We start from the raw sequence: 26873 nt of genomic DNA on the forward strand, positions 1-26873 counted from the left end.
ATTACAGTATTATTTATACATCATCTTCCCAGTAAATATTTTTCAGTTTTATTCTTTCTCACATGAATTGCTTCAACAGTCTGCCGACACTTCTCATCAACCATCCAGCCGCAGCTCCTAAATGGTTATGATTGCACATGCAGTCCATTAAATACATTATGAATAAGGACTAACTTTCAGATCTAAAGAGGTTTCACGAATTAGCATTTGCATCCTTTTCTAAACATAAGACCCAACTGATGCTACTTTATAGGATTTTCAGCTGTGTTCTCTTGTAATGCTCTCTTTGATATCTTGTAAAACACTTTGGGCCACATTCTTTGCATGAAAATGTGCTATATAAATTTTGTTGTTGCTGAAATACTTAATAATAGGAGTCAAGCAAAATTGCACCTCTTAGTTAGCCAATAAAAAGTGTCATTTTGCTCGACTAATCACTAAATTGTTATTTTTAATAATCACAAATTGTGAAATATTATGGTGTATTGTGTACAATACTGATGAAATATCTATAAGGATAGTCAAAGATAAGGTCAGATTAAAAATTGTAGTATAACAATATTAATGGATAACAATAAGTTTAGAATTCAACACAAAACTGTTGTTCTTAATTATAAAACTGTGAATGGTTTATTTCCATGTCACTTATTGTTATACAAGACCAAATATAGCAATGACAATGGTAAACAAAATTACTGTAGGTGGTACAGTCTTAAGTTACAGGGGTTCTAAAGTTTAGAATTATTTGCCACCAAATTTTTGGCACGCTCCATCAGTCATCACACTTAAATTGAGCTCAACAAGCCATTACCCATTACTTCAGTATAGCACGCATTATTAAATTGAATGGCGTGAAAGTGCTTGATGCTGTACTTTATCATACATTATTAAAGTCTTCCACCGAATTACTAGCAACCGTGTTCAGAAAATTCCAGTTATTTAATACAATTTTTTATCTTATGAACCACAATGAAGCTGGATCTTCACAATTACAGAAACCGAGTCTGGAATGATTTTTAAATGTACACTATCAGCACTAACACCCATTTCAAGTATTCCTTGCTGAAGACAGGATACAACTGAATGCTTGAGGTGGGTTATTCTGATGCTGTGTTCACGCACTATAGTTCGGTCTGCTTGTCACTTGTGTTCCACATATGTATTCTTGCATTATCTTGAGAATCAAGATTTGTAGTTGGAAAAGTCAAAGAAGTGGGTGGCACGGTGGCACAGTAGTAGCGCTGCTGCCTCGCAGTTAGGAGACCCGGGTTCGCTTCCCGGGTCCTCCCTGCGTGGAGTTTGCATGTTCTCCCCGTGTCTGCATTGGTTTCCTCCCACAATCCAAAGACATGCAGGTTAGGTGGATTGGCGGTTCTAAATTGGACCTAGTGTGTGCTTGGTGTGTGGGTGTGTTTGTGTGTGTCCTGTGGTGGGTTGGCACCCTGCCCAGGATTGGTTCCTGCCCTGTGTTGGCTGGGATTGGCTCCAGCAGACCCCCGTGACCCTGTATTCAGATTCAGCGGGTTAGAAAATGGATGGATGGAAAAGTCAAAGAAAGCTCGAAAGGCACTTGTTAAGACAGCCTTATTAAACAGTGTTTCAGGAAGGACACCTGTCGTATTGGATTTGTTCTGACGACTAATATCATTATTGAATGAATTCTGTCATGTTTTTAATTTTTTGCATTATTTCAGACAAAATGGACCTGTGAACCCTATTGTTTTTTCACATTTAAATGAATGTTAATTCCTATATGTGTTTGCACTACAAAAGTTAACCTCACAAAGTAGGGGAAGCCTGCATATATTTAGCTTATTGTTATTGTTATTTATTATTGTTATTTACATTACAATCATTATTTACATGTTATTGTATACATTTAGCATATTGTTATTGTCATTCATTGAATTACAGCGTGTTACATTACCTTCGGGGATAAAACCTGGGACTGTCTTCATGGAGCCTGCATTTTGTGTTTGTGTGGGGGTTTTCCTCTAGGTCCCTCAGTTTTCTACCCATAACCCAAACAACATCATGTTATATCAGGCATCAAATTTAAACTAGTTATGTAGGAGTATACCTCGTGATAAACTGCTGTCCATGTCTAGAGATGTTTCATACTTATAGCCATTACTGTAAGGACAGGTTCCAGTACCAAGTGACCCAATACTGAATTAGTCAGATTTGATTTTAGCTGGAGAGTCTGTGATTTCATCCAATGCTGAAGTATATATCAATGTTAAATATATTTTTAAGCTCATTTTTTAAGCTTCCTGTGTGTCACTCTCATGTTTGGTCAAGTGAACACTCCTAGCTATGGGATATACCCTCAGAATGAGAGCTAGGGGAATTAGAATGATTATATTTCAGCTTGTTCAAAGGGTTGTAACAGGACTGACGCTATCATTTCAGATTTTGTTTTGTTTTTTCTTCACTTTTGTCACTTAATCTGTTGCAGGTCCCATTTTTATTTTGTAGTTTGCAATTAACAGCATTTACCAGACTTTTTAGTATTAAGTTTTTAATAAAATACAACAGTCATAGAACCAGAGTTAAGAGAAAATGTCTCTCTCTTTGAATTTGGACATTTGATCAATTTGATCACTCTACAGTATTTTTCCAGTAATTTTCAGTCACAAACTTCATATACATAATCTTAGCAAGCTTAGTGCAGTCATGGTGTGCTTCCATCACTCTCAGTCGTGCAATTTGACATCCACGGCAACTCAGTCTGACCAGTCTGGGACTCACCATGACAAAATCACACTGGTCTGATTCTGTCTAAACCCGTTTGGCTGGGCTGGTGTTTGAGAGCTGACAAATAGTGAATGCTCACCCAAGAGCATAATACATACATGCATGATGCAGCTAAACATCCACAGGGGAAGTTCATGTTTTAGACCTCACAAACAGAGAGACTCATCTGTTTCATACCCCATGTTGAACACTCCATACCTGGAAAGAATTTATACAACACAATCAGGGGGCATGTTATTCACTGTCTGAAAAAGGGGCAAGCTTACAATGGAAATGGGAAACTGTGCTACGTAGTCACAGAGTTATGTAGTTTCCCATCCCCTACAATTTCTAGTCGTGAAATCTGTTAGGCTAAGGCGAAAAGATCAGCAACTTCAGTCCTCAGTCTGATATCCCCTCTAACTGGAAGCAGTGTAATGTGATGCCAGCTAAAGGGGTAATCCCAAATGTTAGTCCCAGCCACTGACACACTGCTGATCCTAAGTAGGTTAAATGGAACTGTTACAGAAAGACTGAAACTTTTTTTCTTATGTGTTCATTAGATTTTCAAATTGCATTTTCACAAAAAAATATATATACCATTTATGTGTTGAAAATATATTCTAAACATTTTATTAGCAGACACAAACTTGAAGGTAGATGTCACTTGCTGTAGGAAAAACTTTTTGTCCATTGTAAATTACAACAAGAATGCACATTCCAAGAGGATTATGATTCACAAAAAATCATGAAAGTTATGCAGATTTACTGTATATACTAATAAATCTACAATCCCTCGTAATGTTAAGGTCTCAAGACGATAAAATGTTTTTCTAATGTATATGTAACCACTAAAACAAACTTAACATTCAAGGTGTGAGCAGCTCTTAGGAAATAAATAAAATACACAAACATCAAAAAGATTCACATCCAAGCTGCAAGAAGACTTTAAAAATATTACTGGCTTGTAGACAAAGGTGTTGTGGTGGACGGCCGGGTCCTATGCAAGGCCAGGACGCCACCTTCGATGGGCATTCAGGGGGAGCAGCCTTGGACAGTGCAGTACCTCCCCCTGGACGCTGGATGGCCATCCCCTGGGTTGGAGCGGAGCCTCAGTCTCTCGCAGGGCTTCATGGGAGATGGAGTTCTCCACAGCCCTGTTGGGATCTGGGACTGCCGTCAGGGGGCGTGGCATGGGTCCCTGAGTCCAGCTGGATGAATCTTCAGCCCCATCCAGGAGTGAAACCGGAAACAGGTGATCCAAGCACCTGCAGCACTTCCAGGTGGGCCATAAAAGGAGCCAGCAACCACCACTCAGGGTCCAGAGTCGGGTGGAGAAGGACAAGGTTGCCTGGAGGAGTTGTGGTAGAAGCAAGGACTATTTTGACTTTAGTGTTTAGTGCTTGGGACTGTGTTGTGGCTAGGGGGATTACGGGGGAAGACGTGCACCCTCCAGCTGAAGAAAAATAAAACTTTCTTGGTTTTTATAAGTGCCTCCGTGTCCAGTCTGTGTCGGGTCGGGAGCAATATAGTGCCTTTGTTACAATGTATAGAATGCTGTCTGACATACAGTACTAACATTAAAATAAATATATTTTCAAACGTAATTTTAAAGCTAAAGAACCAAAACAGAATACAGAATATTTAAACTACAAAAAGAGATTAAAAAACTGTAAGCAACAAGCTCTTATCATGCAATATATAATCTGATATAAATCCTATTTACACAACTGGCTTCATCAATGTGCTGCTCACTAAAGTTTTCATTTACTAACACAAAGCAGAATTTGTGATAAGAATGATAAGTCTATGAGGAAAAACACTCAGACACTACTACCAGCTTAGACTTCTAGTGTATTTACCAAATTCATTATACAATACAAGGGTATTAGAGAAACTCTCACTAAACAAGCAGTGTAGCATAAATGCAAACACTGATAGACCACCCATATTGCCCAGACCACCCAAACCCATGGGCACAGCAGTGGCTCATTATTATCTAAACCCCACCAAACACATATGTGCACTGGCTTTTTAAGCACTGCCCTATCTATAAATTTCTGCTGTCACTTATGGAAGGCATCTTGTGCCACTGAAAGCAGACAGACACCACTATATGGTATGGGCAGTATTTGACTATCCTTTAATTATCCTTTAAATGATTTCAAAATAATACTAGAGAACTACACATGCATTTCCTATTTACAGATATTTACTTAGCAGACTCTTTTAGACAGGTCAACATAATTGAGTAAACGTCAGTCTGGGGTACTGTTTAGAAACCCGTATTAAAGAATACGATTACAAAACTGATCATCATAAGCGAGGAGGACAAAACAAAATGTAAGCTAGTTGCACATCAGCATTTGACAGAAAGTCACCAAAATGGAGTCTTCAAATGTTTCCTAAACACATTGAGGGAGTCAGATTTTTGAATGGAGGTGGCCAGCTTGTTCCACCAGCTAGGAAGTACACAAGCTAAGAGTGTGGATTGAGATTCGATGCCATACAAAGGTGACATCACTAGAAGCCGTTTATCAGCAGACCTGAGTGGGTAAGAAGAAGCATAAAGGAAATCCCGAGCACCTTCCTATATATATATATATATATATATACACATTGATATATATGTGTGTGTGTGTGGGAGTATTATCTATATATACTGTATATATACTGTATATATGTATATATACTTGCTGAGCAACTGTTAAGAACACATGTATTCATGCTTATTCATGTGTCTATCTAATCAACCAATCAGATAGCAACAGCACAATGCAATGCATAAAATCATTCAGATACAGTTCAGGGGCTTCAGCTAATGTTCACATAAAATGACCAGAAAAAGAGAAAAAACGTGATCTTGCTGATTTCAACAATGGCATAATTGTTGATGCCACTTCGGCTGTTTTGAGCATTTCTGTTTCTGTAAGTGCAGATCTCCTAGGATTTTTACATACAAAAGTCTCAAGAGTTTACACAGAATGGCGCAACTCTCAAAAACCATCCAGTATGCAATAGTTCTGCAGACGGAAATACCTTGTTCATTAGAGATGTCAAAGAATCTACTCTGTACAACTGTGGAGAGCAGAAGAACATCTTGGAATGCACAATACATCATATCTTGAGGTCGATGCGCTACAAGAGAAGGAATGGGTTCCATTCCTGTCAGTCAAGAACAGAAATCTGAGGCTGCCGGGGGCATAAGCTCACCTAAACTGGACAGCTGAAGACTTGGACAAGGTAGCCTGGTGTGATCAATTTTGATTTCTGCTGAGGCACACAGATGGTATGGTCAAACTTTGGTGACAACTTCATGAATCCAGGCTCCCAGTCTGGTGGTGGTGTAATGGAGTGGAGAATGTTACTTGGCATACTTTGGGCCCATTAATACAATTCAATCATTGCTTGAATGCCATAGTCTATTAGAGTATTGTTGATGACTGTGTGCATCCCTTCATGGCTATAATGTACCCATCTTGGCATGATAATGCACCCTGTCACAAAGCAACAGTCATCTCATCTGGTTTAATGAACATGACAATGAATTCAGTGCCTTTCAGTGGCCTTCCCGCTCACCAGACCTAAATCCAATGGAACACCTTTGGGATGTGGTAGAGAGACAGATTTACAGCATGACAAACTGAAAATTTGCAGGAATCGCATAATGTAATCAAGTTAACATTTAGATAGAACTTTATTTGTCCCCAGGGAGAAACATGGACTAGATACTCAAAGAAATGTTCCCCAACACCTGGTAGAATCACTCCACAAAGAAATTAGGGTGATTTAAGAGCAAAATGAGTCGCTGCACAATATTAGTATTGTGTGCCTAATAATTTGCACAGTGAATGTAGGTGCTGACACATTGACTACCCTGTAAGCAAGCATCAAGGATTTCAACTCAACACGTGCTGCTATACATACACAAATTGACTCTTCTCTGAAACAGTCAGCACAAAAACATTCTTTTTAAATATAAAATACACCAAAGCAACAGCCCAATTCTAATAATTCATTATACCCTGTCTGTTTCAGACAATCCAGGATGAACCCCCCATACAAATGTATGCATGTGAAAATGGAAGTTTCTCAATATCAACAGCAGTACCGTTTAAAACGATTCGATTGCAACACTCGTTCAAACTGGCTGCAAATATGAAGTCACTGAAGCCTTGCTTATCATTATGGGCAACTCTTTTTATTCAAACTGCATCTGCCTAAATCACAACGATCTCTAAATCTACTTAAAATCTAAATATATATGAAACATGATAGAAGCGTTCAAACATGTCATTGCCACCCAGCATGCTAAAATTATCGGCATTTTTTTTTGTAAACGAGCATTTAAAGCATGCAGTTTTCGATTATGCGTGGCTTTATTTTTACTTGGCACTCCAGAGTTATGAAAGATAAAGCTTAGTGAATTCAAGAGCCTCTGGGCGGCGGCTTTTCGATTTGTTTTCTCTAGTGATAGATCTCTGTGCCAGAAAGGCATACTCAATTGTAGATGATTATTTTTTTTAAGATGAAGATCAATAGGATCTCGATCTTCAATTTTATGCAAAAAAGTAACTGCAGAATATGTTACTTTTCTTTTTACTCTCCTTCCGAGGCGGAAGATAACCCACTTCCTTAAATCTTACATCAACTAAAAAAAAAAGTTTGAAGAAAGGCAACACAAATATGACGTGACACCTATGAGATTGGAACAAAAATTAAGTTACGCCAGCAACAATTCAAAAAAAAAAAAACAGGGGACCCTACTGGCTGTCACCTCGCTGCTAACCAGCCGCTAGATCGTAGCGTGAAAGCAAAGTAAGAGTCAATGCCGTTATGTGGCAACAACCGTGCTCCACGACACAACGCAAATAATCACGTAATACCACTACAATTTCAGCGTTTTACCGAAAACCCTAGTCAGAGGGGTGGGCGGCTTCTTACCTGAGTCGCTTTATGAAATTGTTTCCTCAATCCGGCCACCGACATCCTCAATGGTGCTCAAAGGCGCTAATTGTTAAGCATCAATTGCAAGCTTAAAAATATGAAAACAAAAAAAAAAGAAAGGGGAGGGGAAGGGATAGAGTGGACGAGATATGAAACTGTCAAGCGCCCCTGGCTTCCTACCGTTTCCTAGCAGCTCGTTATCAGCCAAAGCGTACTCGCGTTACCGCTTTAACTGATACGCGAGTGACCGCCTGCAAGAGGATGGCGCGCGAGTGTGCGAGCGTGCGATGAGCAAAGACTCAGAGCTGCATTAGACTGCTCATTGGCTAACCTACATCATTTGTATGCAAATGAGGGGTGACGAGCGTGGAACGCTTTCTCATGACGCTCACCAGCGCCCGGACCGCCCCGCCAAAACCTCAAACGCCCGCGCACGTAAAAGGTAATCTATGCGCACGCACATTGGAGCTTGGCGGACGGGATGGCCCTCATCGAAAGAAACTGATAATAAAAGAAAAAGCCCGAAGAAAGTGCTTAATACGCTTCCAGGTTTGTCCGTTGAAAACAAAATCGAAAATCAGAGTATATGCGTTTAAAACCCCAGGAAAGTGTGATTTAAAACTTGTAGAATGTTTCAGCATCAGATTTTTAGTAGTACACGCAAATCGCGATAATCCGTTATTATAATATTCTCAGATTGTGGTTTAGAAAATGGCCCACATTTTACTGCCTTAAAGTTGAGAGTATGGACACTCGGGGTAGCCAAAGGCGCAATACCAATACTTTTATTTTATAAAAATGTAACTAGGATTTAATTTGAATTGTGATTAAAGATAATGGCATATGATTAGTTCGCAGGGATGTATTTGCTTATATTTCTTGTCTGAGCTGCAAAACGTAAACTGTAAGCAAGGAGTTCTGGGATAGATATGAATGTTAAATTCTATATAAAGGCTTTTTACTGTAGGCAAGGAATTCTGGGAGATAGATAGATAGATAGATAGATAGATAGATAGATAGATAGATAGATAGATAGATAGATAGATAGATAGATAGTGAAAGGCACTACATTCGATCAATATATAGGGAGTCTCACCCTGAGATGCGGAAATCTTCAAAGCTCTAGAGGGCTGCTGATTTTTTAAGTGGCCAACAGAGTTTAGCTGCAGACAGGACACTTTGAGACCCTCTGCACATTTGGGGTCTTCAGGTGCTTATTTAACTAAATTCATTTAAAAGACTCTCCGTATCCCCACCACTCTGATTGTTATTTGAAATTTAGATGCACCAACGGGGAAATTTAGATGCATTCAGCAGGAGAAACATAAAAAAAAATAAAAGCAAAGATGCACAGGACACATACAAGAATCAATCAAAATAAATAATAAATGTACGTTGTACAGAAATTTAAAAATTAACTTAAAGTGTATCAACATTTAGTTTGGGGTGTCGGAATGAAGCATTTAACTGCTTGATAGTAGCAGACAGAAAAGACCCCCAAAGGAGCTTCTCAGCATACCATGGTGGAATGCGCCTATGGCTAAAAGTGATCCAATAGAACACCTACTGGTGCAGATAGAGGGGACTTTTCATGATGGGATCCAGTTTTGCCACCATCCTCTTTTCCATAACAGCTTCTAGTGTGTCTAGGGATAGCCCCATGATGAAGCAGGCTTTCCTGTTAAGTTTCTTCAGGCATTGTGCATCTTTTGACCTCAAGCTGCTTCACCAGGAAACCACAGTGTAGAATTATATATAACAATATTTAAACGAAGGAACAGCCAGAGGGTGACAAAAAGTGATCACTGGGCTACCAGTTGGGTCACCCCCTTTAAGTTATTCATATTCGGCAGACACAAAAAAAACCTAAAAAACAGACAAAGCTGCTGCTTTCTCTGGCTTGAACTTCTTATAGTGCAGATCCATCTTAGAAAGCTCTGGGTCCTATTATACGTCCTGGTTCTCCAGATTCCCGCTTTTAATGCATCTGACATTGGAGGGGTGAGGCCAAATCAGAGTGTTAGGTAGGTGGGGCTAGGTTTCGACACTCATCTTTTTCTCTGAACCGGAGTTGGGGAAAGAGAAAACATGGTTAGCAATGGTGCCGCCTCTCATCCCGGGGTGGAAATGCTTACCTCAACAGAGCCAGCAAGGTGGTCCCTAGGCACACATGCATGACTGTGTATATATACAGCATATACTATATATATAATATGTGTGTTAAAAAATTATAGAGATATACTTGAATAAAAGCACAAGGAACATTTCTCTTTTCAATCATATATTCAACAAAAATATTGTAATAACTGGAATCGGTCAACAGGAGCAAATGCTCACTGTTTCACAGTGAGTTTACTGCCACCATCTATGTTTGTTATGGTTAAGTCCAGTTTAAGTCCAAACAACTCATACACCTTAATAAGTTAATACAATAAATCTCTTTAAAATACCCTATATGTTTATAAGAACTAGGGCACCTTATAAAAACAGGATTCACTCTAAGAAGAATACAAAAAGTACACAAATCAACAACTACTTACTGAACATGCAATAATCCACATATAACTCTCCTCTGTTAAGTCAGTGGGTAATTGATGCCATATGCTATTTGAAACTGAAAAAAATCAAATTCACACTTAGAGGATCTGTGAAGAACATTTTCAGAATGTGGCAGGATCTAATCAATAACATTTTAGAATAAGCATTTAAAGCACTTGAGGAATCGGATTTTCTCCCCATTTCTTGTTCTCCTCCATTTATCTTTATTTACTTATTAATTAATCTATTTACTTATTTTTACTAGCTTTAAGTTTACTCTGCTGTCCCCTCCTTCTCAGGGGTGGGGGGTGATTTGTTTTCAATCCTATTTTTGTAAAAATTGATCTATTTGTATGGAATGTTGTGTGCTTACAATAAAATTATAAAAAAAAATCCACTTATAACTCATTACAAAGAATAAACTAATACAATCAACTCATCACTCCCACAATCATGAATACAAGAGTATCACATCACATGCACAGAACACCCGTCCACCCAGACATCTCAGACGTACTTAAAATCACCCCAAGTTTAAGTCAACCCCTCCCAAAAATAAAACACATCTCACTGTTTCAAACAGCATTCAGAAAACAATTTAAACCAAACTCCCCTTCTTTAATGAAAGCTACAATCTCCTTCCATGGAACCTTGCTGTCTGTCCTTAAATGTTCAGCTTCACTTTAGACATAGACAGCGTGTCTTACCTGTGATCAGCCTAGTCCAAATTAATTTAAGAGGATCAGTCCCAAAACCTCTAACAGTCTGGAATTTTCAGCTCAGCCAGATCACTTTTTCGTCAATCGTTCTCAGCTATAAATTTAAATAACATGTTCTGCGCTTCAGTGCTTTCATCCCACACTTTAAATATTCTCATTCAGCAAGAGTCATCATCTGCAGCATAATTACTTCAATTTATCAATCAGTCTTCCAGTTAATCAACATGTTCATGACAGTATCAACAGATGTACTGCAATGGTCTACTAGGGAAAAAGTATAGTACACCCTTGGACTCAGAGGCTTATATTGCCCCGTATAGCAGAAATGACTTCTTGCAGGTGTTTTGCATAACGGCCCACCAGTCTCTAGTACTGACTTGGTGAAATTCTTGACCAGTCCTCCATGCAAAATTCCTTCAGTTGCAAGACGTTTGTGGGTTTTCTTGCATGTTCTGCCCACTCGAACATTTCAAAGAGATTCAGATCAGTGTTTTGGCTTGGCCCGTCCGTAACCCTCTAGTTCTTTAATTCTGAGCCTTTCCTTAGTGGATATCTGTATACTTCTCTCCATTCAGCTTTCCCTAAATCTAGTCTCTCAGTCCCAGCTGCTGAAAACCAAACCCAACATATGATGCTTCCACCACCATGTTTCAGCATTAGAATGGTATTGCATAGGTAATGAGTGGTGCCTGGTTTCCTCCAGAGATGGCTCTAATCATCAGACTAGCAAATCTTGTTTCTCACTGTCTGAGAGTCCTTTAGGTGCTTTTTTACAAACTTCACATGGATTTTTTGTGTGATTTCTATCTAGGAACTCTGTCATAAAGCCCAGATCAGTGTATTGCTGCAGCGATTGTTGTCTTTCAGGAAGTTTCTCCCATATCCACATCAAGTTCTTGGTCACTTCTCTTAACAAGGCCACTTCTCCCACAATTACTCAGTTTACCAGCTTCAGGAAGAGTCATGGTTGTTCTAAACTTTTTCCATTTCTAAATTATGAAGGCGGCCTCGCTCTTAGGAACCTTCAATGCTGCAGGGATTTTTTGTTACCATCTCCAGATCTGTGGCATAATCCTGCCTCTAAGCTCTGCCAGCAATTCCTATAACCTCATAGCTTGGGTTTTGCTCTGATTCACAAACAGATGTGTACCTTTCCTAATCAGTCTAGGCATTTGAATTGACCACAGGTAAACTCCAATTGTGGTATAGAAACATCTCAATGATGATCAGTAAAATGGGATGCCATCTGAGGTTGCATTAGCAGTCTGGTTGAAGTCAAGTGAACCTCTGCTGAGAAAACCAGTGAAGATCTTGCTCTGATTGAGGAGCAGCTTTTGAAGGCTTTGGCCATTTTTGCCTTGGAGGAAATCATATCATGACAGTAGAGTGATGGGCAAAAATGGCAAATTCATCCATTTTAAATTAAATCTACAACACGATAAAGTATGCAGAAAGGGAATACTTTCTTGAATACACTATTTTACACCATTCCAAAAAAGTATAAACTAATTCCAAATGTGATAATAATTATAGTTTATGACAGCAAATAATTAAAGTATCAGAACAAAGAAGGAGAAGTAAGAAGACCATGGTTCACATCCTTGGTCCTCTCAGAGTGGGTTTCCTCCAAGTGCTCTGGTTTGCCCCCAATGTTTGTGATAAGGATGGCACGGTAGTGCAGTGGTAGTGCTGCTGCTTTGCAATAAGGACACCAGGGTTTGGGTCCTTCCTACGTGGAGTTTCCTTCAGTGCACTGATTTCCTCCCACTGTCCAAAGACATGCAGGTTAGGTGAATTGGTGACACTAAACTGACACACAATTGCCTTGTGATGAACTGACGTCCTGTCCAGGATTTGTTTCTGCCTTTCACTTTGACCACAAAGGGGCCCCAAACCAAGACACCATACTTGCGTAGAATACAATAAGATATATTTATTCTCCCAAAGCACCTTTTTCAAATCACCTCTTCAAATATCAGTTGCAAAGGATGGTGAATTCCATAATTATACAAAAAAAAACCCTTCTTCCTTCCATCCTCTGCTGAGTGTTGCCCGCTGCCTCCCAACTCTGACTCCCCGAAGTGAGGAAGCGGATCCTTTTTATGTCACACCCGGGAATGCTTCTGGTGTCACATAGCGTCCTTGAGGAACCAATTCCAGGCCATACAAAAAGTAACAAAGTCGCCCTCTGACAGCACCCTTGTATCAATCCCCAGGGATCCTAACAGGGCTGCACTTCTGGACTCCAAGTTTCAAGCACCCCGTGGGTGTCCCGATTGAGTCACTATATGAGGACTACTGCCACCTAGTGTATAGGGGATAGAACCAATCCCAATCCTTGTTTCTTCTTAGTTCATCCCTTAAAACATACAAATTTATTTTCTTGTCCTGTTGGCCAATCCGCTTGCGTCGTTGCGCTGGCCTTCTATCTGGGTAACGGAACAGCTCCAGATATGGCCGGGATGCCTGTTCTCCTGTTACAGCACCCTATGCTAGCCATTGCAACCGTGATCTGGATTAAGTGGGTTAGAAAATGACATGATGTTTGGTTTTCATGATGTGTTTGGACACAATTTCAAGATGTTTTTAATTAAATTAGAAATACATTTTTTTTTGTATGTAAAACAAATCAGCTTTCCAACTTACTAAATAGCAAAAGAAGAGAATCACTTTTGTAGCTTTGTTGTCCAGACTTCTCTGTTTTCCAAATAGTCAGACAGAATGGTGTGGGGGCTGGCAGAGAAAGAAAAATGCCAGACTCTTTGTACACTAATGTTTTGTTCTTATCTCCCAGTCTTTTACCACAGATTTTGTGTGAATGTGTTTCAGTTTCCTGTCCATGAAGTAAAATCAAGATCTGATCCACTTTCTATCCTATAAATAACTGAATTGGGATGTGATCAGAAAGTTCTCTGGAGTTCCGTTTCCGTGTCAGGAATTTGTGTCTCTCCAGGGAGCACATTGTTCTCTAGCATTCTTAGTGGTTTCCTTAGGTGGGTGGAACTGGTCGGTGAAGCTTCAGAAAGGGTAAAAAATACAATCTGAAGATCTAAGTCATATCTTTTTCTCATTTTTTTCCCAAGCATTTTGGTGGACATGTCACTGAAAGCTGTGATATGGCAGAGGATGGAGTATTTACAGTAGCAGTAGTCCATATACTATGCAAGTGAACTCACAGACTATTAAAGGAAATAAACAACCTGAAACCTTAAAAGAGGTAATTCCCTCTCTTTTCCTTCTTTCAGTCCATGCTGCCTCCTTTTGTGGTTAGGCTGATGTTTGATGGCTGTATCATTGGATAGGGACGGGCCATAGATCACATTTTCTTCTCATTTACTAATATGAAGTGGACTCTGACTCTGCCACTTTAGAACATTCCTCTATTGCTTTGGCTCTAGAGTATACTTAAGGTTGTTGTCTTGCTAGAAAACAAATCTTTTCCCAAGTCTCAGGTTTCCTTTTAGACTTCATCAAGATTTCCCTTATTTTCCTGCACTCATTTTACTCTCACAAGTCTTCAAAAGCCTGCTGCAGAGAAGCATCCCCACAACCTGTTGCTGCCACCGCTATGCTTCACGGTAGACCTGGCATGTTTTTGATAATGTGCATTGTATGATGGGGTTTAGTCCAATTGGCAAAAAGCTCAGTTTTGGTCTTCATCAGAGCTTAGAACCTTCTTCCAGCTGACTTCAAAGACTCCCACCTGCCTTCTTGGAAACTCTAGACGAGATGTCCTGTGTGTTCTGTTCTCCCATTAAACTGTAACTGGTGAAGCCCCCAGGCACAATTGTTGTCTGCACAGTCTCTTACACTCTCAGCCACTGTATCTTGTGACTCCTTTAGAGGTCTCAGAAGTTTCTTGGTGTCCTCCCTCCCTCATTTTCTTTTCTTTTTTTTTGTGAACGGCCTACTTTAGCAGCTTTACTGCTGTGCCATATTCTTTACATTTCTTATTAATTTATTCAGCTACTCCCTGTGGTGGGCTGGCATCGTGCCCAGGTTTGTTCCTGCCTTGTGCCCTGTGCTGGCTGGGATTGGCTCCAGCAGACCCCCATGACCCTGCGTTAGGATATTTTGGGTTGGACAATGACTGACTGACTTATTCAACTGGTGTAATGGAAACCAGATATCAGCAAGCCTCAAACCCCGGCACGAACACACACAGAGTCCCAGGTTCAAATAATGGATGGTTCATTCATCTAAACTACACAATACCTCCACAAGTTAACAAAGCACAAGTTTCTCTCTCCACAATCCAATTCATCTCCACAATTCCCCTCACCACCGCACTGCCCTCCTCCAGTTGAGTGTTGCTCCACATCCTCCCAGCTCCGACTCACCTGGACAAGGGAGTGCAGTCCCTGTTATTAAGGACCCAGGAGTACTTCCACTGCCAGGGCCACTACACGAAGGAAGTACTTCCAGGTGATACGGAAGTCCAATTTTAGGGAACGTATCTACTAACAGCATACTCTTGTGGCACCCATGGTCCCCAGGAGGGCTGCGTAGCTGGACTATATCTCCCAGCATTCCCTACTGGTTTTCAAATGGGTGCCGATACAGAGGGCTGCTGCCATCTCCTGTTCTACGTGAATAAAACTTCCCCAGCAATATCTTCCACTTCCGGTGGGCTGTCTGTCCATCTCCTCCGGCCGTCACTTTCCGGGGTCAGGTTCCTTCTTTCATCTTGATCAGGATGCCCATCTGTCTGTTAGGCGCCTCCCATCCAAGTAAGGAGCCGTCCCCTTTTTCTGGTCAGGATGCCCATCCAGCCTGTGTAGCATTTGCACTGGATATTGTGTGACTTGGATATTTTCTTGTCTCCATTCCCTGACTTGTGCTTTTTCACTGAGTTACTTGGAGTGTCCTTTTCTCTTCATTGTGTAGGTTAGACCACCATACTGACTCACCAGGAGTGGGCCCATCCAGATGAGGTGCATTTAGATGACAATCAACTGAAGCCCCAGACATTGAACTAATTCTGTGACTTCTAAAACCAATTGGTAGATAGATAGATAGATAGATAGATAGATAGATAGATAGATAGATAGATAGATAGATAGATAGATAGATAGATAGATAGATAGATAGATAGATAGATACTTTATTAATCCCAAGGGGAAATTCACAATTGGTTGCACCAGTGGTGATTTAGGGGTGACATATTAAAAGGGGTGAATATTTATGTGGTCATTATTTTGTACTTTACATTTGTATTTCATTTAGACTTCCTTACAGATATCTGTGTTCACTTTGAAATAAAGACGTCCGTCCCTGTTGATTGTGTCAAAGTCCTACTCCAAATGGAAAAGGGAGCCTAAAGAGAAACGCACTACCATAGGGAAGGACTGAGGCTACCAAGGGTCTTATGTATTTTTTTTTCCATTGACTTTGCTTTTCAAGGCATCAGTACCTGAGTAAATGATTGTAATTGGTGGTCCCACCATAGCAAGGGGTGGGGTGTAAGCCAAACTATGACAGTTCCAAAGTTAATACAAAAAAAATATTAAATGTTATCACTTGTTCTAGACGAGTGCTTCACAAAATGCTCTCATAACGTGACACTTCTTCTTGGATCAGATGGACATTATGACATCACACTCTGGCATGTGTGCAGTTGTGCCAGGGGTTCTAGTGAGGACCTGCAGCCACCCTATGGTAGGACTTGATAAAACAGACTTTTCAGCAGCATCATAGTTAACAGGCCATACTTGAGCTTAATTTGACTCACTTATACCTGTTTGTGGTCATTATAAAACAGGGGTCCCCAACTCCGAGCCTGGAGGGCCTCTGTAGCTGCAGGTTTTCATTCTAACCCTTTTCTTAATTAGTGATCTGTTTTTGCTGCTAATTAACTTCTTTTGAATTCATTTTAATGGAATTGCTCTTGAAGACTCAGACCCCTTAGTTGTTTCTTTTTCCTTAATTAGCAGCAAAACAAAAATGAGCCAAAATAGGACTGGCAAACCGTGTCCATCATACAGTATCTGAAAACAAAGAAAGGTGAAGGTCTCAGGAATGCTTTTTAACATTTTAACAAGAGAAAATCAACAATTTTGGAAATGTATGCTGTTGCACAATGAGAGCAGCGACAAGCCACGGAATTGAAGAATGGATTTAATTCAGTCAGTCAGTCAGTCAGTCATCTTCCAACCCGCTATACCCTAACGCAGGGTCACGGGGGTCTGCTGGAGCCAATCCCAGCCAGCACAGGGCGTACAGCAGGAACAAATCCCCGGGCAGGGCATCCGGTCACCACGGAGCACACACACACCAAGCACACACTAGGGACAATTTAGGATCGCCAATGCACGTAACCTGCATGTCTTTGGACTGTGGGAGGAAACCGGAGCATCCGGAGGAAACCCACACAGACATGGGGAGAACATGCAAACTCCATGCAGGGAGGACCTGAGAGGCAAACCCAGGTCACGGGTTTAATTAACAGCAAGAATCGGCACTTTACTGAGGAACTGGTTGGCGTTTGAGGCCCTGACTTAGTTGGTCTTCTTTTGATTCACTCACTTCACATTTCCTTTCTGTTTGGGTGCAAAGAAAGACATGAAGTAATTTAGAGAAATGATGAAGAAATTCAGGGGAACAACTCTTTAAAAAACAAATCAATTAAAATGAATTCAAAAGAAGATAATTTGCAGCAAGCACACTTCACTAATTAATAAAAAAAGGGCTCGGATAAACACCTCCAGGACCGGATTGGGGGACCCCCAGTTATAAAGTATCTGTTTCAATAAAGCAGGGGTGCCAAACTCCTATCCTGGAGGGCGATAGTGGCTTCTGCTTTTCATTCTAACCATTTTCTTAATTAGTAACCTGTGTTTTGCTGCTAATTCATTTCATTTAATTGATTTGCTATTTAAGAATCAAGCATCAAAAATCAGGGGAGAGGAACGTCGGTCTTTGAGGGCAGCAGTGGCTGCAGGTTTTTGGTCCAACCCAATGGCTTCATGGGAAGTCATTTATTGCTGATGAAACATCCATCCATCCATTATCCAACCGGCTATATCCTAACTACAGGGTCACGGGGTTCTGCTGCAGCCAATCCCAGCCAACACAGGGTGCAAGGCCGATGAAACATTTATTTCTCAAATTTTCATTTTAGTGGTCACACTTGTTAAGATTTTGAATCCTCAATTGCTTATTTTAGTTTTAAATAGCTGCATTTACTGTTATTAATTCACCCTTATTAGCAATAAGATGCAAACCAAGACAAGACAAAAGAACCAGCAGTTCTCCATTTAGCTTGTTTCCTTTTCCGCCTGTGCGTGCGACTTCTGCACTATTTGGTTTAATAAAGTACTCAGAAGTAAACTTAAGAGAAAGTGAAGAACTGAAAATTATTCATTTGTTTAGGACTTCAGTTCATTTGGATGATATCATTAGAAAGGCAAATACAAAATCTGTGATTTAAGAATGACATGACCTTGCAGAGTTAACACTAACAAGTCATGATATTAAATAAGACCAGTTATTGGCAAGGATTGTTTTCTAATTAAGCAACTGGGTGGGAATAAAAACCTGCTGGCACTGTGGCCCTCCATGACTGACTCTGATCACCCTTACCATAAAGTGTTTAGAATTAGATAAATACAAAAACAGATATGAAATACTGATATGCATGAACAGGATCTGGGTTGTTCAAGTATAGTTTACCTTTCTCCCACATCCCCAAAATTCTGCTAGTAAATTAACTGGTGATTCCAGAATGATCCCTCTGGAGGACTGGCATGCTGTCCTGGTCACCTTCTTGCCTTGCATCCAATTCTGACCAACTGTAACGTCAAAGTCTAATCTTAACCACGGCCGAGATTTAAAAAGTGAGGATTTGGCGCCCCCTTGTGACATAACACGTTCTTGTTAGTTTTATTAGTTTACCGCCCTATTCTGAAACTGGGAATTGTATTTTAAATTGATGATGTAGATTCCATTTTAAGAAGAAAAAGTCAAACGGAAGAAAGATGTGTATGCCACATGTATCAAAATGAAAATATTTTTTAAATTAGAATTAGTTTTTTTATTGTTCGTTTTTTTAACCAAGTAATCCGGATTAGGTTCTTAGAGGGCCTTTACCTATCCCACTACAAATGGGAGCGATGGATGAAAGCCAGAAGAAGCCCATTCTGACAGGGACTAAGCTGGAGTCTGAACCCAGTTCTCTCAAGTTGTAAAGCAGCAATGTTCACTAATGCACCGGTTAAGTTTTAGTGTAAGGGAACTCCAGTCATTATTAAGTATATTTAACATTGGCGGCCGAAGCCCATATGCAGTTCGGGTTCCCTCGGTATCCGGAGCGCCCGCCGCTTGAGTTTCGTAAACGGTGCCCCTTGGGTGAGAGTGAACTCTCCCCACCGCAGAACCTTTATTTTCAGGAAACAGTTCATGTATAATGTAGGCCGTGAGCTACTTGTGGTCGCCCCTGACGACTTGCGTGTCTTTCTGCAAAATGTGTGTCGTGGAAAGAGGAGTACTGCGGAGCGAAGAGAGGTGCATTCGGGAGTGGCGGAACCCCGCACCTTACGGCTTCAATGCGTTCTGGACTTTAAACGGGGGAAATGATTGCTTCGGTTACACGGCTTATCGCGAAGAGTGATGAGGTGCGATGCAATCGGGGAGTTCATGAGAGACCCCCGCACCTTACTGCTTCAAAGTCATCTCGAGTTTACGCGGGGGTTATTACTTCGATGCGGTGCATTGCGGCGCTCCATCTATGAAGAATGGTTGCAATGCGAAGTGCAGCGCTCCATCTTCACTGATAACTCTTCAAAGTCCAAACTACTAACAGATTTGTAAGATTGCGCCGTGCTTGTGGTCAACCAATCGGGACCATTCATCGCCCGAGCCACACCCACAATAGTTCCTGGTACATACACTGGAATAGGAGCTTAAAAAAGTAACAGAAACTATAGGGATGGTACAAAAGTTCCCGAGTTTCTAAAAAGTCCCTGGTCCCTGAAAAATTTTCCTGCTGTGGGAACGTGCCTATATGGATTCACAGATCTGGAAAACAGATTCCTCTAAGGTTATTTAAAAGAGCAGGCTACAGGGCAATTGTTTGTGTTCTTTTTTTAAATAAGTAGATGAGAGGGAGGTGAAGACTGAACAGATGATATCTTAGCCACCACACCACTCTGCCTATTAGTTTGACATGCTTTGGAGAACACCATGCGACTGCAGGCCAATGAAGACTCCTAATGCCTATAGAAAGAAAATGATTTATGTTTACTTGCTTAGTTGATGCATTTATCAAAAATGACTTACAGAAGAGGTCAACATAATCAAGTAAATATCATTCTGAGAGACTGTTTGTCAACAATTGTTACAGGGACAGTTCACAAAATTGATCATCACAAGTTAAGAGCTCAGAACAAAACACAAGCTCGCTACACTTCCTTGGTTACAATCAGTTAGTCCAGGGGTCCTCAATCACGGTCCTGGAGAGCCGCAGTGGCTGCAGGTTTTTGCTCCAACCCAGTTGCTTAATAAAAAGCACTTATTGCTAAAGTAACACTTCTGCTACACTTTAGTGATTTTGAGCTTAAACAGCTATTTTAATTGCTCCTTATTATCAATAACATGCAAATGTCAAGAGAGAGCAGCATTTCTCCATTTAGCTTATTTACATTTACACCTGTGTGTATTTATCTGCACTATTGGGTTTAATTCAATACTTGGAAGAAAAATGAAGAGAAAAAAGTGAAGGACTGAGAATTACTCGTCCATTTTGGCCTTCAAATCATTTGCATGATAGAAAGGGAAAGAAAATCTAGGATATGAGAATGACCTGACATAGCAGAGTTAATTTAATTTCATAGCTTGTTAGTGCTTTATTGGCAAGAATTGCTTTCTAATTAAGCAACCGGGTGAGAACAAAAACCTGCAGCCACTGCGGCTCTCCAGGACTGGGATTGAGGACCCCTGAGTTAGAGAGAAATTCACCAAATAATTGAGTCTTTAAACACATTAGGAGAATCAGGAGCTACACATGAAAAGAATCTGGATTAAGATTTGATGCCACACAGAGGTGGCATCACCAGGTGCTGTTCATCACCTGGGTCTCCATATACATAGGTGTTGACATGTTGACTTCTCTATAGGCAAGCATTAAGGAATTAAATACTTGCTGCTACAGGAATAAAATGTAATGATCAGAAAGGAGGAGTGATATGTGCTCAGCTCAGCTGGTTGAAAACCAGAAACCATCTGCACTGGCTTGGTGGCACACGTTAGAACTCCTGCCAGCAGAGAGTTTCAGTAGTCCAGACGTAACAAGAAATTGTGCTGTGTACTCCATCAGATATAGTCTGAGCTTGTTTTTTATTGAATAGACAGTTATGACATGGTCAGTGAGTACAGACATGACTGGTATTAGCAATAATGACCTGAGCTAAACAGAAATGGTGAGGAGATGAGCTGGGATAACAAGGAGGCCCATCTTTGCCAGGTTGAGAAGATGATGTCCCTTCATCCAGGTTGGATGTTATGGCCCATCACAGCCTGTTCATTCTGGCCTCCTAATCATCTCCTGTCCCTAATTGGCTATCTCACCTCTTCACCATCTCAAAACTAACGTGCTGCGAGCTAAATATCTAACTGTAATATAGTGCATTTCACTCTATCTATCTATCTATCTATCTATCTATCTATCTATCTATCTATCTATCTATCTATCTATCTATCTATCTATCTATCTATCTATCTATCTATCCATCAATTATCCAACCCGCCATATCCTAACTACAGGGTCACAGGGTCTGCTGGAGCCAATCCCAGCCAACTCAGGGCGCAAGGCAGGGCACTAGCCCACCGCAGGACACACACACACACCAAGCACACACTAGCTAACTAACTTTCATGAAATTATTTTTTTGTGTATTTATTTGGATTTTAAGTGTTGCCTACAATGTTTTCTATCTATCTATCTATCTATCTATCTATCTATCTATCTATCTATCTATCTATCTATCTATCTATCTATCTATCTATCTATCTATCTATCTATCACAGTTAATAGCGAGCAAGGCAGACACTACAGAAGAAAACAAAAATTCTAAAAGGTGGCTGCTACTTCAGTGTAACCCACTTGTGTGATTATTCCAAATTTTAAGAATAAAAAAATATTAAAAATCACAATTCTTACCCATCTACCGCATGCATTATTGCTTTATTTATGAAGAATTTATCATAACCAGTTTGTAATTTCTAAATGAATTCAAAGAAAACACAGACACTTGGAAATAACAACTTGCTTAATGACGAAGTTAAAAGGCGAATTTGCTTGGGATGAACGCCTGCCACCGCAGGGGTCCCCCGGGACTGAACTTGAGACGCACTGTCCAGTGTCAAGCCTGTGGTGAGGAAGAAGATGCAACTATTTGGCCTTACTGTGGATTGTAGCTGAAAATGTGATAAATGTCCTCTCTTCACATTGCAATGCTAGAACCTGGAAATAAAATCAGCGGTGTATTTCAAAAGCATGCATGCATGACACTTGAATCATTGGTTTAATAATAAAATGTCGCAACTGGGCACTCTTGAGCAGGGCTCTTTTCTGTAGTTCACTTGCCTGGGATACCAATGGGGAATCATATTAAATCCACATGGTCACAGATTAAGTGAACAGCAGCCGTGACTAAAATAAAAAAACAAAAAGAGCGAGAAACATTGATGAGGCCTCCAACCAAGGTAACATACTTGAACCGCTTCCCAGTAACTGGAATAATGAAACAATCTCAGGAAGACAAATCACTTTTATTGTGTCCAGACGTCTATACTTTTTCAGCCCTTCATAGCTGCAGGAATTAGTCTAATTTTTTATACGTCTGTAGCAGCGTTTCAGTTAGAAATATTCAATGAGGTTTTTAGTTTTTCCTCGGAGCAGCTGCTCAACTTGTGGAGCCTGGAGAAGCCACCGCCTTTCACATGCATGACACAGCCTCTCAGGCTCAGGTTGAGCAGGGGCCGATGTTACGATCTGTGCGATTTGTTCAGAACAGATTAAGAAATCCACAATGGAGGCTTTGTTTTTAGCAGTTTTTTTCCACTGAACCTTTCTTAATAGGACAAAATTAAATTGACAAATATTAAATGACGTGACTAACTTTGTTTATCTCCTTGAACCCAGCACTGCCAGGATGGGCATCAGTTCCCTTTTGACCTTGAAATGAATAAATGAGGTAGAAGATAAATCAATGATTGAATATATTTGAGATAGTATTCGCAACTCTGACGTGCTATAGTTACTTGGCAAAATATTAGGAATAACGCACCGTGTCACGCATGCGTATCAGTGGGCCACCCTCCAGGTTCTTCCCAGGTAGGTAATTCCACCCTGGGCCTTGTGAGAGAAAATAATGGAGATCAAGCAGTCTGAAGTTATTTAGGGATAATATGGTCATTGAACATGAAGTCTTTTGATACTGTGGCAAAGGCGCTATATAGGCATTGACCTGACACAGACTGACAGCAGAGGCACGTATAAAAAAAAACAAAAAGGTTTTTATTTTTTCTTCAGCCATGGGGCACGTCTTCCCCATCCCACACAGATCCTACACAGTCCCAAAAACACCCCAAAAGAAAGTCATCACAACACACTCTTCTTCCTCCACTACTCCTCCCAAGCAGCTTCCTCCTTCTCCTCCCGACTCCAGCGCCCAAAGTGGTGGCTGCAGCCTGCTCTTATAGCCCTCCCAGGAGTGCTCCAGGTGGTGACTGGCCTAAACAGGCTGCACTTCTGGGTGTGCCTCTATTCCAGCCCACATGGGCAAGTTAAGCCGTGCAGCTCCTCCCGGTGGTGGCCAAGAAGCCCAACAGGTCTGAGCCCTAAAGTCCCACATCTGTGAGCACACATTCCGGGGGACATGGTGTGCATCCCATGGCTGCTCCCCTGGTCCCAGTGTCAAAGGGGCGTCCCGGCCAGGCATGGGTTCTGGCCGTCCGCCACAGTATGCTTTCCATATTAAAAATATACTATCTATCTTAGAAGAAGCATAAAGGGTTAATAAATATGCTCTAAGTTTGTTTAAGCATATTTAAGAATTCAACAGTAGTTGATATCCCATAATAGGATTTGGGTTTGTTCATAGTCCTGGAGACCTCAGCCATCAAGCTGCCTCCCCCCTATTGGCCAATGCACAGCTGAGTCAGTGCTGGGCCAACCAATCTGATGACAGGACCCCTCTACCCAATGATTCCTGCGATCCTCCATCAGAGATGACTTTACCTTAGGCAGGGAGAACAACTTGGCAGGTGGGCAGTGGCATCAAGTGCCACATTCACATTTGAGTACCGAGAAGAGAAGCAGAATAGGTAAGGGTTAGTAACAAATTACAACTATCATATTACTTATGTTTTAGGGCTAATGACTGACAACAGAGATTCAGTCCGTACAGTTAATCAGGAGCTCTAGGCAGGGTGTGCTGAACTGAAGTTGTGAGTCTTCAGCCTGAGACTGAAGGGACATCTCTTATAGTAGCAGGCAGACCACTCCACAGTTTAGGGGCACGGTAACTAAAGCTCAACCTCCCACTGTTATTTTATTAATCCTTGCAATCATAAACAGAGTGGCATCTTGAGATCTTAATGTGATATCACGTAATAGGATTCGGATTTGTTCAGAGTCACGGAGACCTCAGCCATCAAGCTGCCTCCCCATTTTGGCCATTCCACAGCTCAGTCAGCGCTGGGCCAGCCAATCCAATGATTACCGGATGAACCACCATCAGAGATGACTTTACTTTAGGCAGGCAAAACAACTTGATAGGTGAGCAGTTGCCACCAAGTGCCACATTTGAGTACCGAGAAGAGAAACAAAATAGGTGAGGGTTAGTAACAAAATTATAACAATCATATTACTTATGCTTTAGTGCTAATGACTAACAACAGAGATGCAGTCTGTACAGTTAATCAGCAGCTCTAGTCAGGGTGTGCTAAACTGAAGTCGTGAGTTTTCAGCCTGAGACCGAAGGGGCATCTCTTATAGTAGCAGGCAGACCACTCCAAAGTTTAGGGGCCCTGTAACTAAAAGCTCGACCTCCCACTGTTATTTTATTAAACCTTGCAATCATAAACAAAGCGGCATCTTGAGATCTTAATGTGATATCACGTAATAGGATTCAGATTTGTTCAGAGTCTTGGAGACCTCGACCATCAAGCCCCCTCCCCCTATTGGGCATTCTACAGTTGAGTCAGCCAATCCGATGACAGGACACCAATTACCAGATGTTTCCTGCAATTCTCCATCAGAGAAGACTTTAAATTTGGCAGGGAGAATAAATTTACAGGTGGGCAGTAGCACCAAGTGCCACATTTGAGCACCGAGAAGAGGAACAGAATAGGTGAGGGTTAGTAGCAAATTCTATCGTGTTACTTATGCTTTATTGCTAATGACTAATAACAGAGATGCAGTCTGTACAGTTAATCAGCAGCTCTAGTCAGGGTGTGCTAAACTGAAGTAGTGAGTCTTCAGCCTGAGACCAAAGGGGCATCTCTTATAGTAGCAGACAGACCACTCCACAGTTTAGGGGCCCTGTAACTAAAAACTCAACCTCCCACTGTTATTTTATTAATCCTTGCAATCATAAACAGAGCGGCATCTTGAGATCTTAATGTGTGCTCTGGTTTGTAGGTCACGATAAGTACATATAAGTAATCTGGACCTTGGCCACTTAAGACTTTATATGTTAAAAGGAGGATTTTGAAATCTGCCCTAAACTTAACCAGGAGCCCGTGTAAGGATTTAAGAACTGGAGTTATTTTCTTGTTCTTGTAATAATTATTGTAGCAAGATTTTGGATTAACTGGAAGCTGTATGGGCGGCACGGTGGCGCAGTGGTAGCGCTGCTGCCTCGCAGTTAGGAGACCCGGGTTCGCTTCCCGGGTCCTCCCTGAGTGGAGTTGCATGTTCTCCCCGTGTCTGCGTGGGTTTCCTCCGGGCGCTCCGGTTTCCTCCCACAATCCAAAGACATGCAGGTTAGGTGGATTGGCGATTCTAAATTGGCCTTGGTGTGTGAGTGTGTTTGTGTGTGTCCTGCAGTGGGTTGGCACCCTGCCCAGGATTGGTTCCTGCCTTGTGCCCTGTGTTGGCTGGGATTGGCTCCAGCAGACCCCCGTGACCCTGTATTCGGATTCAGTGGGTTAGAAAATGGATGGATGGAAGCTGTATAAAGAACAGTTTGAACATCCAGGGAACACCGCATTACAGTAGTCAATCCTACTAGAAATAAATGCATGGATTAATTTCTCAGAAGCCCGCTTATTTAGAAAACGCCTTAATTTCAACATTTTTAAGATGGAAGAAACACGATTTGGACAACTTTGTAATGCGCACTTTAAATGACATGTATCAAAGATACTGTTACTGTAAAATTAATGGTGATTCCAACTAAGTTAAATGATAACTAAATATTGTTGTGATCGGCATCATTCCCTACAGTAATTAACATTTCTGTTTTGCTGGTGCCTCAAGACAAGTAGTTCTCATCCATCCACTCTTTTAATTCACTAACACAACTAATTAAAGACAACGTCGGAGAGACATCATTTGGTCTAAAACAGTGGTTCTCAAACTGTGGGGGACCCCCTAAGGGGGCGCGAAGTAACAAAAAGGAGGGCGTGATGTGAAAAAAACAAAACAAGAATATGAAAAATACATCTACTGAAACCAAAACAAATGAACTTAAACTACATTCTGATACTAGAAAAATAAATATAGAGTTAGATAAAGGTCGATAAAAGTTAAGTAGGTATAATAAAATATGCATCTATGATATATTATTAATTAAAGAAGAACAAATTGGTATTAGTGGGCTCCTTTCAAAAAAACGTTAGGGGACGCAATTAAAACTGTTATGAAAACTCGGGTCGCAAATACTTTGTACTTAAAGGTTCAGAAATGCTGGTCTAAAAGAAAGGTAGAAC

The 26873-nt window shown here is 40.9% G+C and overlaps 1 protein-coding gene across 2 annotated transcripts in view; it reads right to left on the minus strand.

The window, feature by feature from the left end:
* Nucleotides 1-7973, minus strand: part of sh3gl3a (SH3-domain GRB2-like 3a) — an 84436-nt gene extending 76463 nt beyond the window's left edge. For both annotated transcript variants that reach the window (XM_039772780.1, XM_039772779.1), the window contains exon 1: nucleotides 7681-7973. In XM_039772780.1, coding sequence (XP_039628714.1) covers nucleotides 7681-7725 — 45 coding nt within the window. In that variant the 5' untranslated portion in view covers nucleotides 7726-7973. The remainder of the gene's footprint in view (nucleotides 1-7680) is intronic.
* Nucleotides 7974-26873: the final 18900 nt, after the last annotated feature.

This window comes from Polypterus senegalus, chromosome 12, assembly GCF_016835505.1.
Source record: "Polypterus senegalus isolate Bchr_013 chromosome 12, ASM1683550v1, whole genome shotgun sequence".
NCBI lineage: Eukaryota > Metazoa > Chordata > Cladistia > Polypteriformes > Polypteridae > Polypterus > Polypterus senegalus.